Raw genomic sequence first — 13,678 nt, forward strand, 5'->3', positions numbered from 1 at the left:
TACAGTCGTTACTCCCCGCCCCGCCGAGGAGAGAGGCGCAGCGCCCGTTGCGTTTTCCCTTCTTTCCCGGCCGGCATGTTTGTTCCTTGCGACCATGGTGGGCTTTCCGCCACCTCCGATTTCAAAGGCTTCACTCTGCTCATGGTGAGTTGCGCTCCTGCTTCCGCCGCTCTGCTCTTAACGGGCTTGAGGGGGCGCTGCTCGAATGGGCTACCCCAGAGCGAGCGAGCGGGGCTCGTCGCTGCCCTGGGCCCGGGCCCGAGCGCTGAGGACTCCTGTCTGTGCTGTGGGACGCGGGCAGGGGCTCGGGTTTTTGCCTCTCCGCGCCTAAGGGACAGGAGGGCCGGGATGCTTTGGTTTTCTTCTCCCCTGCTCGTGATCCTCCCTGGGTAGTTGCCCGCGGAAAGGCGGAAAGGCGCTGGGCAGGCGATTGTCGTGTCCTTGTGTATATCTTGCCGTGTGCTTTGCCGCGTTAAAGAGGATTTGCAGGGGTCTTTTCCAGAGCTTAATTCAGTCTTTTCTGTTTCCATCAGTTTCTCCCTCCGCAGCTGCCCGGCTTTTTCTTCTGTTAAGCTGTTGTGTGCAGAGCTATAGCTATATGCTATCTCCCTAAGGTTAAAATGCCACATGTCATTTTACAAGTTTTGTAGTACCTGTGGGTTGTCACTGGAATAAAAAGCTTTTTTTTTTTTTTAATTTAGATGAGATGTATGTTTCCAATGCAAAATTCCTTGTTTCTGCTATATTTTAACCGATTAGAATTGTTTTAGGAAGTGCTTTAATCACTTTCATACATGGTATGAAATCAATTTAAGGTACTCTACCTGAGGTTATTTTGGTTATTGTGAGGTAAGAGTTGTAGTGCAGGCTACGAAGTAGCAAACCACTGTTTTTCTTACCAATGAGTCCCTTTACTGTATTACCTAAAGGTAACCTTGTCACTTTCCGTGGAGGGCTGCACAGCCCGGGATGACTCTGCAGGCTGCACGGGAAGTCATTCCAGATCAGGTGGCGAGCAACAGGAAACAGATCCCTGCTGTTTTGTGTGCCTAGGAATATCAGGCTATTGAATACTAGCTATTTTGTAAGAACACTTTGTAAGCGCTGTTACGCCCTCTTTCACCGTGAGCTTATTGGCATCAAATACGGCCGCAATTTCTAGATAGAGTTCATAAATCAGAGGGCAGCAACCAAAACTTTGTCTTCCTGTAATGGTTTCTGTAAAAGGACACAAGCTCTTGAATTTGTCTTTCTGTGCCATCATATTAGGTCACTATCTGCCGCCATTGATGATAAGCTGTAGCATTTCCTATGTAATGAATCCAAGATGACCCTTAGCATTTTCATCCTTAAAAAATTAAAAAACAACCTGCTTTTGTATATAGGTCAATCTAAGATTTGTAGGTTCAATATGTGTAATATCAGTATTACCGTTAGGTGTCACTTGAGGCCTGCCAATCTCGGCATTAGGGGTTTAAGCATCTTTTAGCTATTCTGTACCCAAAAAAAAAAGAAAGGAAGGAGACAAGTTTTAAAAGCATTTAAGTTTCCAGCAAGACAGGATTATTCAGAGAACTGGCTAGGATGTTTGTTGTGGGACAGTGTCATTAGCAATCTGCTAAGGAATAGTCACTTTTGTCAGAGGATGACTAGCCCCTTTCAGAAATCATCTTTGACCAGAACTGAAGTAGTTTGAACTTTTACTATTTGAAGAGTGTCTTGTATTGTCCATAAATCACACTGTAATTCTGTAACTTCTGTTACTTCAGCCAGCAGTGTCAGTGGGAAATGTTGGTCAACTGGCAATAGATCTAGTGATTTCCACACTTGACATGACTAAAGTTGGTTACTTCTACACTGATTGCTTGGTGCCAATGGTTGGAAATAACCCATATGCAACAGCAGAAGAAAACTCAGTGGAGCTGAGTATAAATGCTGAAGGTGAGTATTGAATGCTGAAAGTGGTTATTGAATGCTGAAGGTATTTGCAAGCTGCAGAAAATAAAAGAATGTCATGTTTATTTTTTTGTTTTTACAAAAACTAATGTTAGTAATAACAACTTCAATAAGTAACAGATAAAAAAGTATTTACACTTCACAAAGGAAACTGTTTTAAGTTATTTTGGATAAGCAATTTGACATATGGAACCAGTAAGAAATGTCGAATTTAAACTGTTTACAGTGCAGTCAAAACTCTGGTTTTAATCCAAAGCAATATGAACTGTACTTGGAGAAAACTGCTAGAATGCAAGCTGAAATGTTCATGTAGAAGGACATTTAGCCTTTCTTTTTCCTCTTCCTTCTTTCCCACCAGTGTTTGCCTTTTTTTTTCTTGTATGGTGTTTCTTCCTCTACCCCCTTCAAATTCTTAGTTTCTTTCCCTATATTGATTATTGCATTAAATAGGGTTTTTTTATTTTTTCTCTGTTAAATCGTGCAAGTCTCAGAATAATCTGTTGATCTTTGCAAAGCTTCATAATGAGATTATCCAAATTGTTGCAGGAGATAGGTCATCATATATTTTTCTTTATTCAGTCTGTTGAATTTATGACAAGTGAAGTCCGGTTAAGACAATGCTCAAAAAGTATGTATTTTTAACTGACAGCTGGAAGGTTTACTATCCTGAGGTTTGTAAATTGGACAAATCTAGATACTTCTAGACATAGATATCTTTCTTGCTTTCTTCTTACAAAACTTAAATATTTCCTATTGTAGTGTATTCATTACCTTCAAAGAAACTTGTAGTTCTGCAGATCAGATCACCATTCATAAAGGTATGAATGTGCATTGATTGTTCTTACTTCATTTTGAATAGTTCTGCTGGCCTAGCAAAATGTTTTTTCTGCAATGTGCTATACCTTTTGAGCTGAAGCAGTTTTAGCTGACAAGAGCTGACATCCACATTTATTGAGGGTTGAGGTTTTGTTGTTTTTCCAAGCCCAAGGACAGTCCACCTATGTTATTAAGAGTCTTAAAAAATTATCTGGGATTTGTCTTCTTTTTTTTTTTAACTCTTTATTGGGTTTGTGTATTCTTTTATTGTAATAGCTTGATTTTTGGAGTCAGTCCAATTTACTTATTTTACAGTGTTCTATATTAATTTAAACTGCATTCATTACATAAAAATGAAGAACTTAAAATTACTTATTAATTGGATAGTGGCTGTAATGTAAAATAAGCAGAATGACATGCCAGAAAAAAAAACAAAATTTGCTGCAGTTTTTAGCAGTTGAAAGTGTGGAAAACTCCCGTGTGATTCTACCATTCCACCTTACTGTAAAGCTTTTTCTGTTGGTGTTAATGGCATACAAAATGGGTGGTGCTGTTGTCATTAACATGGGCTTCATGATAATTTTTATCATTATACATGTAGTTTTGATGAAGTAAACAACCAGAGTGATCGTCTGCTTTTTAAAACTATATGTAGCATTGAAGAATAAATGGATATGAAGAAAATTTATCTCACTGCTAAACATTATATGTAACAGCTGCTATTGTTAGCTTTTGTCTCCTTTTTTTTAAGGCACAATATGTTTTTCACTTCTTTTTTCTCTTTCATTGTATTAAGAACAAGTACAGGCCATTCTGTCAAACACTGCTTTCTTGGGTGAAAAGCAGCAAATGTGCCAGAGTCGTTCTTCTGTCTAGCAGCCATGCGTATCAGCGAGATGATGAGCAGCTTCTTGGGTATGTTTGTGCCACTAAAAAACGTAATTAATGTTTCTGTTCTTTGTGCCAAACTGATGTATTTCCTTCTACTCAGTACTTTTAGCAAGGTTCTTTTGCTTGCCTATGTACATATGTCGTAAAATAATATACTATTAAAACATATGTTACACATGATTGGTCTCTACGCTTTCTTAGTTGCTGCTGTTGAAAGTATTGAGCAGAAGGCCTGCACTGTCAGGCAACAGAGCCTCAGTTTAACCTTCTTAATTGTTTGTGGCTGCAAGCAACCTCAGGGATTAACTGCTAACATATACGTCACAGACTAGATTTTTAACAGTTAATCAGAATATCGATTAGTTTCTTACCTCCTCTTTATTATTCTGTATTTTGAAAGTTTTCTTTAATATAGTAAGTTATTTAATATAGTTTAATAGTGGAAGTTCTTATTTGTTGGGAGTTAACTCCAAGGTTCAGATGATACGTATTTTTATTAAATATTACTCCTTTAAAAACAAGTATTACTGACTGATTGAGGACATCAGGACTGGTGATGTAACAAAAGCAAACAAGAAAAACCCAGTATTTTTGCAAAAGACCAGTTGTTACCCTCAGGCTGTATAAATGTGTAGGGCTTTAGAGTAAGTTTAAGTACATTCATGCCCCAGATACAGTTACCAGTGACATTTGCAGAATAGCCAGCTAACATGCAATGAAATGAGAGGGACTGATGGTTATTTGATGTGGTCAGAGTCATAAGTTGTGGTGGCTTAACCCCCCTCAGCACCAGAGAATAACTCTGTTACAGCAGATTCACTAAAAAGCAAGGGTAGTGAATTCAGAAAATAATTAAGACTTGACTGAAGTCTACATATATTTCTGGTGTGAGTTTATTAAAAGTACTATATCATGGTGAAGTCCAAGATTACCCTAACAAACTTTAAATTAATTATCTCCTATCTGAAGGAAGAAGAAACACATTTTGTTTGTAAATCACTTAGCAACCATGAGCAGTTCTGCTATTAATGTGCTTACATATCGGGTACTTGCCAGTAATTTGTGCCTCTAAAAAAAAGGTACCTTAGTTCTCTTTGTGGCAGAAAGTTGAGTAGGTTGTACTGTTTTGAAGCTACATTTTAAATTTGATTTGAGGAAGAAGGGAATGTCAGTGCAATTCTTCATTGCAGGTGTGAGTTCCTCCACCCTTCAGCTTCCTTCTGTTACAGTGACATTGGTAGTGTCTTTTATTGTCACACTGAATGTATTCTTGATTTGTTTCTAGGACACCACTACGCTACCTACTTACACCTGATCTTGAGAAAGCAGTTGGAGGTCTAATGCAGGAGCTAAACTGGAAAGAAATGGAGAAAGTAGCAGCTTACCCTGGAATAAATGATACAGAAAAAGTACTACATATTCCTGGAGGTGGCATCACAAAACGATTGTTTACTGAGAGGTAAGTTGCCTTAAGCACAGAAAGGTATCAGAACTCTCATTTTTAGTACATGGGTAAAATTATCTTCTAAACTGTTATTGTATAGGAAAAGTCCTAATAATAAAATATAATAATCATAATAATAAACGAAATATTATGACTATGGTAATGATACATAGCCTGCAAAACTGCTGTTTGAAATGCACTGAAAGAAAAGGAATTATTATATCAAAGGATCTCTATAAATGCCCCACCAACACAAAAAAGCAAACTAAGTGTGTAAAAGAGGTCCTGAGTAATGCTTCCATGATGTAGGATTTCTGCCTCACAAAGCAAAGAACAAATTCAAGACTGAGAACATCAAGTGTGAAAGAGCAATCAAGGAAGTGTGGAGAGGGGGAAAAAAGACCCACCTTTCTATATATGCATGCATTTTTACTTTTGGTTTGGGTTTGGGGTTTCTTTAACAAGCTGTACGCAATTGTTGTTGCTCTTAGCGCATAAATATAATTGTTCTGGGTCTAGAAATGAAATAGAAATGCCTGCTCATTTTTGTTGCAGCTGCTCAAAAGGAATCCAAATGGCAGTTCTTTTGAAATTCTGCTCAGAAGGGGACAACATCCCTGACGCGTTTGCTCTTGTTAACTATCTTAATGAATGGCTCCAGTTAATTAAAAGTGCAGTAAGTGCTGGTTTATCTAGAGTTCTTACATTTGTATTTTATAGCTGTTATTTTAATTTTTTCTTCATTTCAGGACATTAAAAGTGTTACTCAGCTCAATTTTAGGAAAGTTAAAAACTTATTGGTTGGGTTCCTTTTGGTCCTTGGTCATCAAGCATATGCCAAATTAAAGATACATTTTGATTCAAACCTTACTGGAAATTTCCCCACCTGAAAAAACAAACCTAAACACTAACTCTTTTGACAGCTGGGGGAGAAAATTGTGTAAGGGTTTGATTGAGTTTGAACTTCCTCTCTTCTTCTCTAAAGCAACCCATGGTAATACTGATACTTGAAATGCTGCCTGTTATTTTAATACATGTGCCAGAGATAGAATTGCATCATTACTATTTAAAACTTAATTAATTATTTTGATTCCGTTGCAGAGCGACAATTCCACAGATACTTCTTCACAATGGAAAATACCAAGTTCCTGGCGCTTACTTTTTGGCAATGGTCTCCCACCTGCACTCTTCTGATCAATTCTGAACTCTTCTGTAAGTCACATGTGCAGTCTCAAATGTCCCCTGAGAAGTTATTAGTCATTGCCAAGCAACAGCAGCTTACTTTGTGTCTATATTAATTCTTTATTTAAGAAAAATTCCTTTTACATACGTGAGTAGTAGCTAAAGAAATGAAGGTAATTTTCACAAATTGACCAAAGAAATAAGTTTTGTACGGTTCTGTATTGAATAACTTTGGTTGATCTTTTTTTGTTTGTTTGTTTCTAATAAAGTATTTTTGAAAAAACCTTTTTCTTTGGTTAAGTGTTACTGCTATAGAAATATTTCTGGTGCACCTTCATGTAACTGAGAACTTGAGGTTGATATGCAGGCATAGATCTTTCTTATGAAGATAAAACCCTCATCTTCCATGTGAACTGTGATCTAAGGGAAGCTCCAAAGTGATACAGTTCTGCTTTTGTTTCCCAGTACTGTTCTTGTAACTTCACCTCTTGAGACTGTAGGTCTGTTGGACATCCTCCTGCAGTCTGCAGGGGACAGCAGCCTGTTGTAACTTTTCTGCTCTACTTCCATTATATAATACCTGTTCTGCTTCCAAGGGCTGCAGACTAAAGCTTTCTAGCTAGATAAGCTGCCTTATGCTGACCTGAGGATGAATACAGTGCTCTCAAATATAAAGGAATTAGACCATTGCCCTGATAGCGGTGAGTCTGGTATCTGTGTATTTTAGTCTGAGACACCAGTTGTGTGATGCAAAATTCACGTATCTACTGTTCGTAATAACGTTTCTTGTGTTACTAAGCTATGTGTTTGATTTTGGTCTTTTGGAAGTACTTGGTCACATCAGCTTATTTAAAAGTAACTTTAAATCTAGAATTTCAGAGTTGTAACGTATGAATTAATACACATGACACAAGGCATAATTTTAAATATTTAGTTCGCTAAGTATGTGGGGTTTTGTTTGGTTTGTGTTAGGGTTTTTTTGTGATGTGGTCATAGAATCATAGAATACTTAGGGTTGGAAAGGACCTTAAGATCATTTAGTTCCAAACCCCCTGCCATGGGCAGGGACACCTCACACTAAGCCATGTTACCCAAGGCTCTGTCCAACCTGACCTTGAACACGGCCAGGGATGGAGCGTTCACAACTTCCCTGGGCAACCCATTCCAGTGCCTCACCACCCTCACAGTAAAGAATTTCTTCCTTATATCCAATCTAAACTTCCCCTGTTTAAGTTTTAACCCATTGCCACTTGTCCTATCACTGCAGTCCCTAATGAAGAGTCCCTCCCCAGCATTTCTTATAGGCCGCCTTCAGATACTGGAAGGCTGCTATGAGGATACTGGAAGGCTGCTACAAGGGTCATGCTAGGAGAAAAATTCATGAATAAAGGAGCAGCAGCAATCCCGAAGAGATCTGCTAAAAGTGTAGGAATAAGATTCAGTGGTCAGCTTTGCTTGAGAACTTGTGCTTGTTGGTAAAGAATAGCAGTTCATTGAATGTGATTGATCACTCAAAGGATGCCATATTATCTGTCTTTTCAGGGTTTTGAGGTGAGAATTATAGTGAATGACTGTCAGAGAGGACTAATATTTGAGTGAATGTTCAGTTACTGTTCTTTTGCCAAAAACCAGTAAGAAATTTAAGTGTTTCCTAGTCTTAATTCTGCATTGCAGAAGCAGATAATGCAGGGCAAACTGAACCTTGTAGAGTTGGTATGTAAAGCAACTACTTCATATAACGGTATATCCAAATGTCTTAAAATGGAGGTAGTCACAAACCTAGGTATGTGTAGAACGATTACACAAACTACTGGCTGCTGGCATTAGGAGAACTGGAAAGGCCTCAGGATTACTTAATTACATCTGTAGTGGTTTGGTTTTGTAAAGGTTTGGATTTTATTAACACTAATGCTTCTTAACACTAAATGCCATGCTAGAACTGTAAAGTAATCCTTTGCTCATACTAATAAGCTTTTAGTAGTAATGCACAAAGATGCCGCTTTTCATGAAGATGCATCTTTCATGGTGTAATCTAAAATATTTGGGAATGACTGATGTGCCTGTGATTGTGAATCAAAAAACTTACCTGACCAAAAAGCACTTTGCATACAACTGGTATGACAAGCTACGACAGGATGGTTAACCAAATAACATGATGAAAAATATCACCTTAGTCCTAGCTTAAAGATTTATTTCGTCTCATGGTCTTGTTATTGTTTTGTAAAAAGGTTGAGTTTCTATAGGCAACTGGAAGGCTCTATGACTTGCGGCCTGCCTTAATAAAGATCAGATCACAGTGATGCTTCATGCTAGCAGATAATGTTTACTCAAATTTTGCTTTTTTGAAAAAGGACTGATGACCTAAATATTCTTCTGATGTCATTCTCCGTTGTGATGGCTTCTCAGTTTTATGTGACTGCAATACACCACCTCTAACTGGACAGCAGTGAGTATGGAGAGGTTTGGTAACTGTTACAAGAGTGTAATTTACTGCTGCACATAGTTTGAAAAGCTGAATCTGCCAAGCTGGTTGAAAACTTTTGCCTCAAATGATTAAATACTTAGCTATTTTAAGCAAATACTGTTGTAAAGCACAAGAACTAGTTGCTTATTCTTATGCACTGCTGATTCTGGAACTGGGTATTCATTTTCCTTTAGTAGAATTTGACCTTCTAAGAAGTCAGAAGTTGAAGCCGATCATGGCCCTGGCTGAAGCTTTCGACCTGAAAGCCAGCAGGGTATATCAGATCTACCAGTAAAATCAAAAGCTGACCTTGGAATGAAGCTGTAGGAGATATTCAGTTCTCCCTTCCACACACCAATGCCTCTGTATGGTCTAATGACCATGTTTGGTTCAAGTTGTGGTTTTGCTGACATACCAGAGAATAGATCAAGAAAAAATGGCGACAGTTTAAAACATGCTCATTGTAGAACATGCACTCTGTTATTTTAGAAGAGTGGATGGATATAGGCAAGAATGCTTTGAACTGACAGCTGCTACGTTGAATGGTGGTATTTAAAGGGGGCAAAATATTTAACTCATGGAGTTGTGTTGGAATCACTAAAGAAACCAACATGATGGAGATGGCTGTTTAAATCAGCTGTACCTTCTTGAAGCTTTCCTGAGATGAAAACCCTTCTTCAGAAGGAAGAGGATGAATGCCTATATCTGCATTACTAGCAGAGTAGTATTTCTACTACATGAGCATGGGACTATTCCTGCACTTGGTGCAGGGCTCAGATAATTATAGCTCTAATGATGGTAAAGAAGCAGCCCTGAAGGTATGTCTTGTTTTTTACACTAACTTGCAAGTTACAGAATGGTACCTATCAAAGAGCCAGCTCTTCAACTAGAGCTTGCATATTGCTTGTACAAGTACAGTTGTTTGGAAACAGTTACGTATGCACTGGAGCTGCTTCATGAGGCTTTTCCAACCATTGTAGGATGTCTGTGCCGGGAAAAAAGGAATTATCAACAGGCACAAGTGTTTCAAGTTCCTTATGGCCATTTTTGTTGTGGTTTTGTTTGGGATTTTCCTTTTTTAAAAAGGTAAGTTGATTGTGTTAAGATTCATTTAGCTGCTTGAGTACTTAAGTTTCTTTGGGATCAAATTACTTGCTTCATTTAGGTCTCTTCACAGGTGTCATTATTCTAGCACCTGCGAACTTGAACTACACTGCAGTAAACATATTTAATAACTGCCATCTGTAGCCTTGTATTTTGTATGATGCTAGGTACTGCAGACAAGTTGTGGAGTACGTGTGTTGCATCATAGAGTCCATTTATGTAAAGCCTTGGTGTTTAAATACTCTGTGACATATGAATAGCAGCCCAAACAGGGTTTGTTGCACCTGTTTGACACAGGTACACAGATCCAGAATGTACTGTGCAGATCTGAAATATACACGGTACTAAAAAACTTGGAAATACTTATGGCAACTTCTGTGTTTTTTAAAGGGTAAGTTAAAAAAATCTGAAGGGTAAAACCTGACTTGGGCAGCGAGCAGTGTTGCTTGGGCACCCACAGCGAGTTCATCAGGGAGGGAAAATTTGTATTGATTGTATTAACCAGGATGCAGTGTGATGTGTGCCCAATGGCATTTGAGATGCTGCAGTTCAGAAAGTGTTTAACTGCAAAGCTCTTTATTAGTCAAAATCCAAGCAGCTGCGTTAATAGATTAAATTGCAATCCAAATCAGGATGGCTTGAGCAAGAAGTGGTGATAAAAAGCTTAGAGGAGATAAAACTAGGATTCTGAAGCAACAGCAAGAGAGTGTTTGATCACCAGACCACAACCAAGAAGCATTTTGAATTTTTCTGAGGCATGAGAGTTGCTTTTTATCTTTTCCTCTTGTGATTATGGATAAAGGTGCAATTTTGCATGAAGATATTCTCACAAATAGCTTAGATATAGTAATGTTTTGCTGTCATTTTGCCTGAGCTAGTACTTAGATTACAAACATCTTGGGGTGCTTTTTTGAGGGGGGAGAACCTTAACAAAAACCAAGTATTTTTTAAACAGCATTTTAAAAACCTCAATTGTTTCAACTGTTTGTAAATAAACCACTGCAATTAAGAGTGCAAGCCAGCCAAGCTTCTTGTTAACACTCTCCATGTGTTTCTAAATACAGATATGCTGGTAGTCCCTTAGGATTCATGTGCTCACAGGCAGGGCAGGCAGGTGGCCAGATGCTGCACTAATAACCCACTGTGGAGGTTGACAGGAGAATGAAATCCTGGGTTCAAGGAAGACGCTGCTTTACCCTCCTTCAGTAGTCAGGCATCTGAAGTGCACAAACAGATTTTCTAACTGTGAGAATACATCACACATGAAGGCATCAGTAAGCTATTCATAACATGATGGCAAGACACTTAAGAAGACAGAAAGTAGCACTTGAAGGTATTTTAACCCAGAAGCACCATTGTGTAGTTAATGAGCAGCAGCTAGGATGGCTTTTCTACCCTCTTTTGCTCAAGACACTCTCTACAGCTTCTTAACCTTTTAATCTGAATCTTGCAATAAATTTGTGAGAAAGGCAGACAATGGAAAGTATGAAATTATATTAGGATTTGTTGGTCTTATTCTCTGATTTTACTCATTGGACTAATTTCTGAACCTGTGCTCACCATGAGCAGTTTTCCACTACTGGCATCTCTTTTCAGCTATTAAGCATCACGAGGCATGAAATGTAATACTAGTAAGCAGTTAAAACCCTAAAGTTTTTACAATTTATTACTTTGAGCTCTTGTAAATTTCTCCACGCTCTGAAGTTCTGATGAATTCCATGCTCAGAATTGCATCAGCCTTCTCCTCTCTGTTCATCCAGTTTCTGTGTTACATTATAATGCTGCTGTCTTTCCCTCTGGAGCATACAGATCCCCAGAACAAGGATGAGTTAAACTACTGTGTCCTCCACTCAGGAGTTTGCACATACATTACCTTTGTTTGTTGGACTGGCAGGTTTAACCACCACAATCACGGGGTTTATTACAGGGGTTTGCATAGACCTTGATCCCTCATCAATGCTCCTCATCAAGCTGTACCACCTTGAAAATGAAAGCTGAATCAAGTTGTGATGTTGTTTTCTCCACCAACACGGGCTAAGAACATAGGCTAATACTCATCATATAAAGCAAGTAAAATTTTTAGACAAACCAGACTATGGTGACTTGGACTATTTCAAGCATGTACTTAGCTCAAGTAATGGCATTAAGTACTCCCCTGATTCAGCTTCACCTTCATGTTAAACACAACTCTGAATACAGTTGCTTTTAAGATTTCAGGTTGCTGCTTATTTTAGCAAAAGCAGCCGTGGTTGGCCTAGATTTCTCGCCTCTTCCCTGCTGTGCTTCCAGTAACTGTATGATTAGTCCCAAAATATGCAAAGTACAAATTACATATAAACCCCACCACATACCAGTTTAGCCAGTCTTATTAAGCAGTTTTTTAGTGAATTAAGTTTTATCTGAAACTGACAATGCAGCAAGTGCAGAATTTCCATCAGCTCTGCTACAGAAGGCACAGGGGTGGAAACCCTGTTGAGTCTATCAGAGGAACTCCCATAAGCAGCACTCTCTGCTTACTCCTTGCCAATGCCACTATTGAGACTGTGATAGGGAAAATGCCAAGGGGAAGTATCATACATACAACACACTGTGATGGCACATTTAATAAAAACACTGCTGACTTCATGCACTTTGCATCTGGCCCTTGGCTCCCATTAATTAACTATTATCCAGGCAGGGAGAGGTCAGCTTTCCCCTCTTTCCTCCATTTAAGCATCAGCAAAGCACTTCCCCTTCACACGGTTACTCTGAACATTTTGTCCAGTTTTTATCTAGCAAGCATAAGAAGAGTTACCAAAACAACCAGATTAATAAAATAATATTCCTAGTGTATTACAACAGAAATGTGCTACAGTTCTCCCTAGCTCAAAATACAATACTTAACATTAAGGAAAATACTTGCATAAAGCACATTCTAATCATGTTGCCATTTTCCAGTTAAGACAGGATACCAGGAAACCTTAAGGTGAACCATATCTATTTTTGCACAACAGGTTCTTAACAGTTTCTCCCTAACATAATGCGCACACAACAGCATATTGTCCTTTTAAAAAAATATTTAATGCTGCCAAAAAGTATAAAAATACAGTAAGAATGGCAGTACAAACCAAAATATTTCCTAATTTATTTCTTTTACATCATTTCTACATTAATACAGGCATTGTAAAAACACAAGATGGCAAATTATTTTGTTTTGCAAAGTAGCAGGCTGCTGGTGGTCTTCATCCCCTCGCTGCCGTTTACGCTGTAAACAGATAACTGAGGTCTTCTTGGTACTTAACAGACCTCACTTTTTGTTCCCGAAGAGGGGTCATGTCTTGCTTTGCATGTCAATAATTTGCAGTTTATAGCTGCAGAATATTCACAAGTCTTGAAGGCTTAGGTGTCAGTCAGTCTCGGCCTGTGACACAACGCAAAAGAAAGTCACCGATTCAGTACACAGTTCGGGGGTAAGAAAAAAGAAATCAGCACAGAGAGTGGGTTTGCAACTCTCTACAAACACCAAACAGCTTCTCGCACATCTCCTGGAGCAACTACTGAGCATGGTCTGCTGTAGCAAGTGCTCTAGCCAGGACAGTTTCCATAGTACAGCATAAGGCACTTACTGGCTGGAGAGCTTGAAGTACAGGTCTCAGCCCAGCAAATCCCTTCCTTGTGTTCAACCACAAGCACACCAAAGGAGTCCCCTCAGGCCTTACTGAGACCAGGGAAGCTGCACCTCAGCAACACTGATGTTGCCTCTCATGGCTTTGCAGGCCAGTCCTGGAACAGCATAAGTGTTTCTAGGCAAAGGGTTCTCACAGTGAGGTAGACATTCTAAC

General features: G+C 38.8%; 2 protein-coding genes across 2 annotated transcripts in view; one reads left to right on the top strand and one right to left on the bottom strand.

Moving 5' to 3' along the window:
• Window positions 1-6,558, top strand: PSMG2 (proteasome assembly chaperone 2). Its single transcript, XM_005153464.4, has 7 exons — window positions 1-144; window positions 1,770-1,941; window positions 2,716-2,774; window positions 3,569-3,687; window positions 4,949-5,122; window positions 5,663-5,783; window positions 6,209-6,558. The coding sequence occupies exons 1-7, from the start codon at window positions 76-78 to the stop codon at window positions 6,299-6,301; spliced, it is 807 nt and encodes a 268-aa protein (XP_005153521.1). The 5' UTR covers window positions 1-75; the 3' UTR covers window positions 6,302-6,558.
• A 6,344-nt stretch (window positions 6,559-12,902) lies between these two features.
• The window catches only part of PTPN2 (protein tyrosine phosphatase non-receptor type 2), a 30,971-nt gene continuing 30,195 nt past the window's right edge, over window positions 12,903-13,678 (bottom strand). Inside the window, exon 10 of the mRNA XM_005153462.3 lies at window positions 12,903-13,257. Within this exon, the coding sequence (XP_005153519.1) occupies window positions 13,236-13,257 (22 nt within the window). The 3' untranslated portion in view covers window positions 12,903-13,235. The remainder of the gene's footprint in view (window positions 13,258-13,678) is intronic.

This window comes from Melopsittacus undulatus, chromosome 1 (assembly GCF_012275295.1).
Source record: "Melopsittacus undulatus isolate bMelUnd1 chromosome 1, bMelUnd1.mat.Z, whole genome shotgun sequence".
In the NCBI taxonomy this organism is placed as follows: domain Eukaryota; kingdom Metazoa; phylum Chordata; class Aves; order Psittaciformes; family Psittaculidae; genus Melopsittacus; species Melopsittacus undulatus.

Bases quoted from the DNA above. Each gene is read 5' to 3' on its own strand.
- PSMG2 (XM_005153464.4), top strand. From the start codon at position 76: ATGTTTGTTCCTTGCGACCATGGTGGGCTTTCCGCCACCTCCGATTTC. The intron at 1,942-2,715 runs GTGAGTATTGAA...TTCCTATTGTAG, and splicing joins GCTGAGTATAAATGCTGAAG to TGTATTCATTACCTTCAAAG. The intron at 5,123-5,662 runs GTAAGTTGCCTT...TTTTTGTTGCAG, and splicing joins AAACGATTGTTTACTGAGAG to CTGCTCAAAAGGAATCCAAA.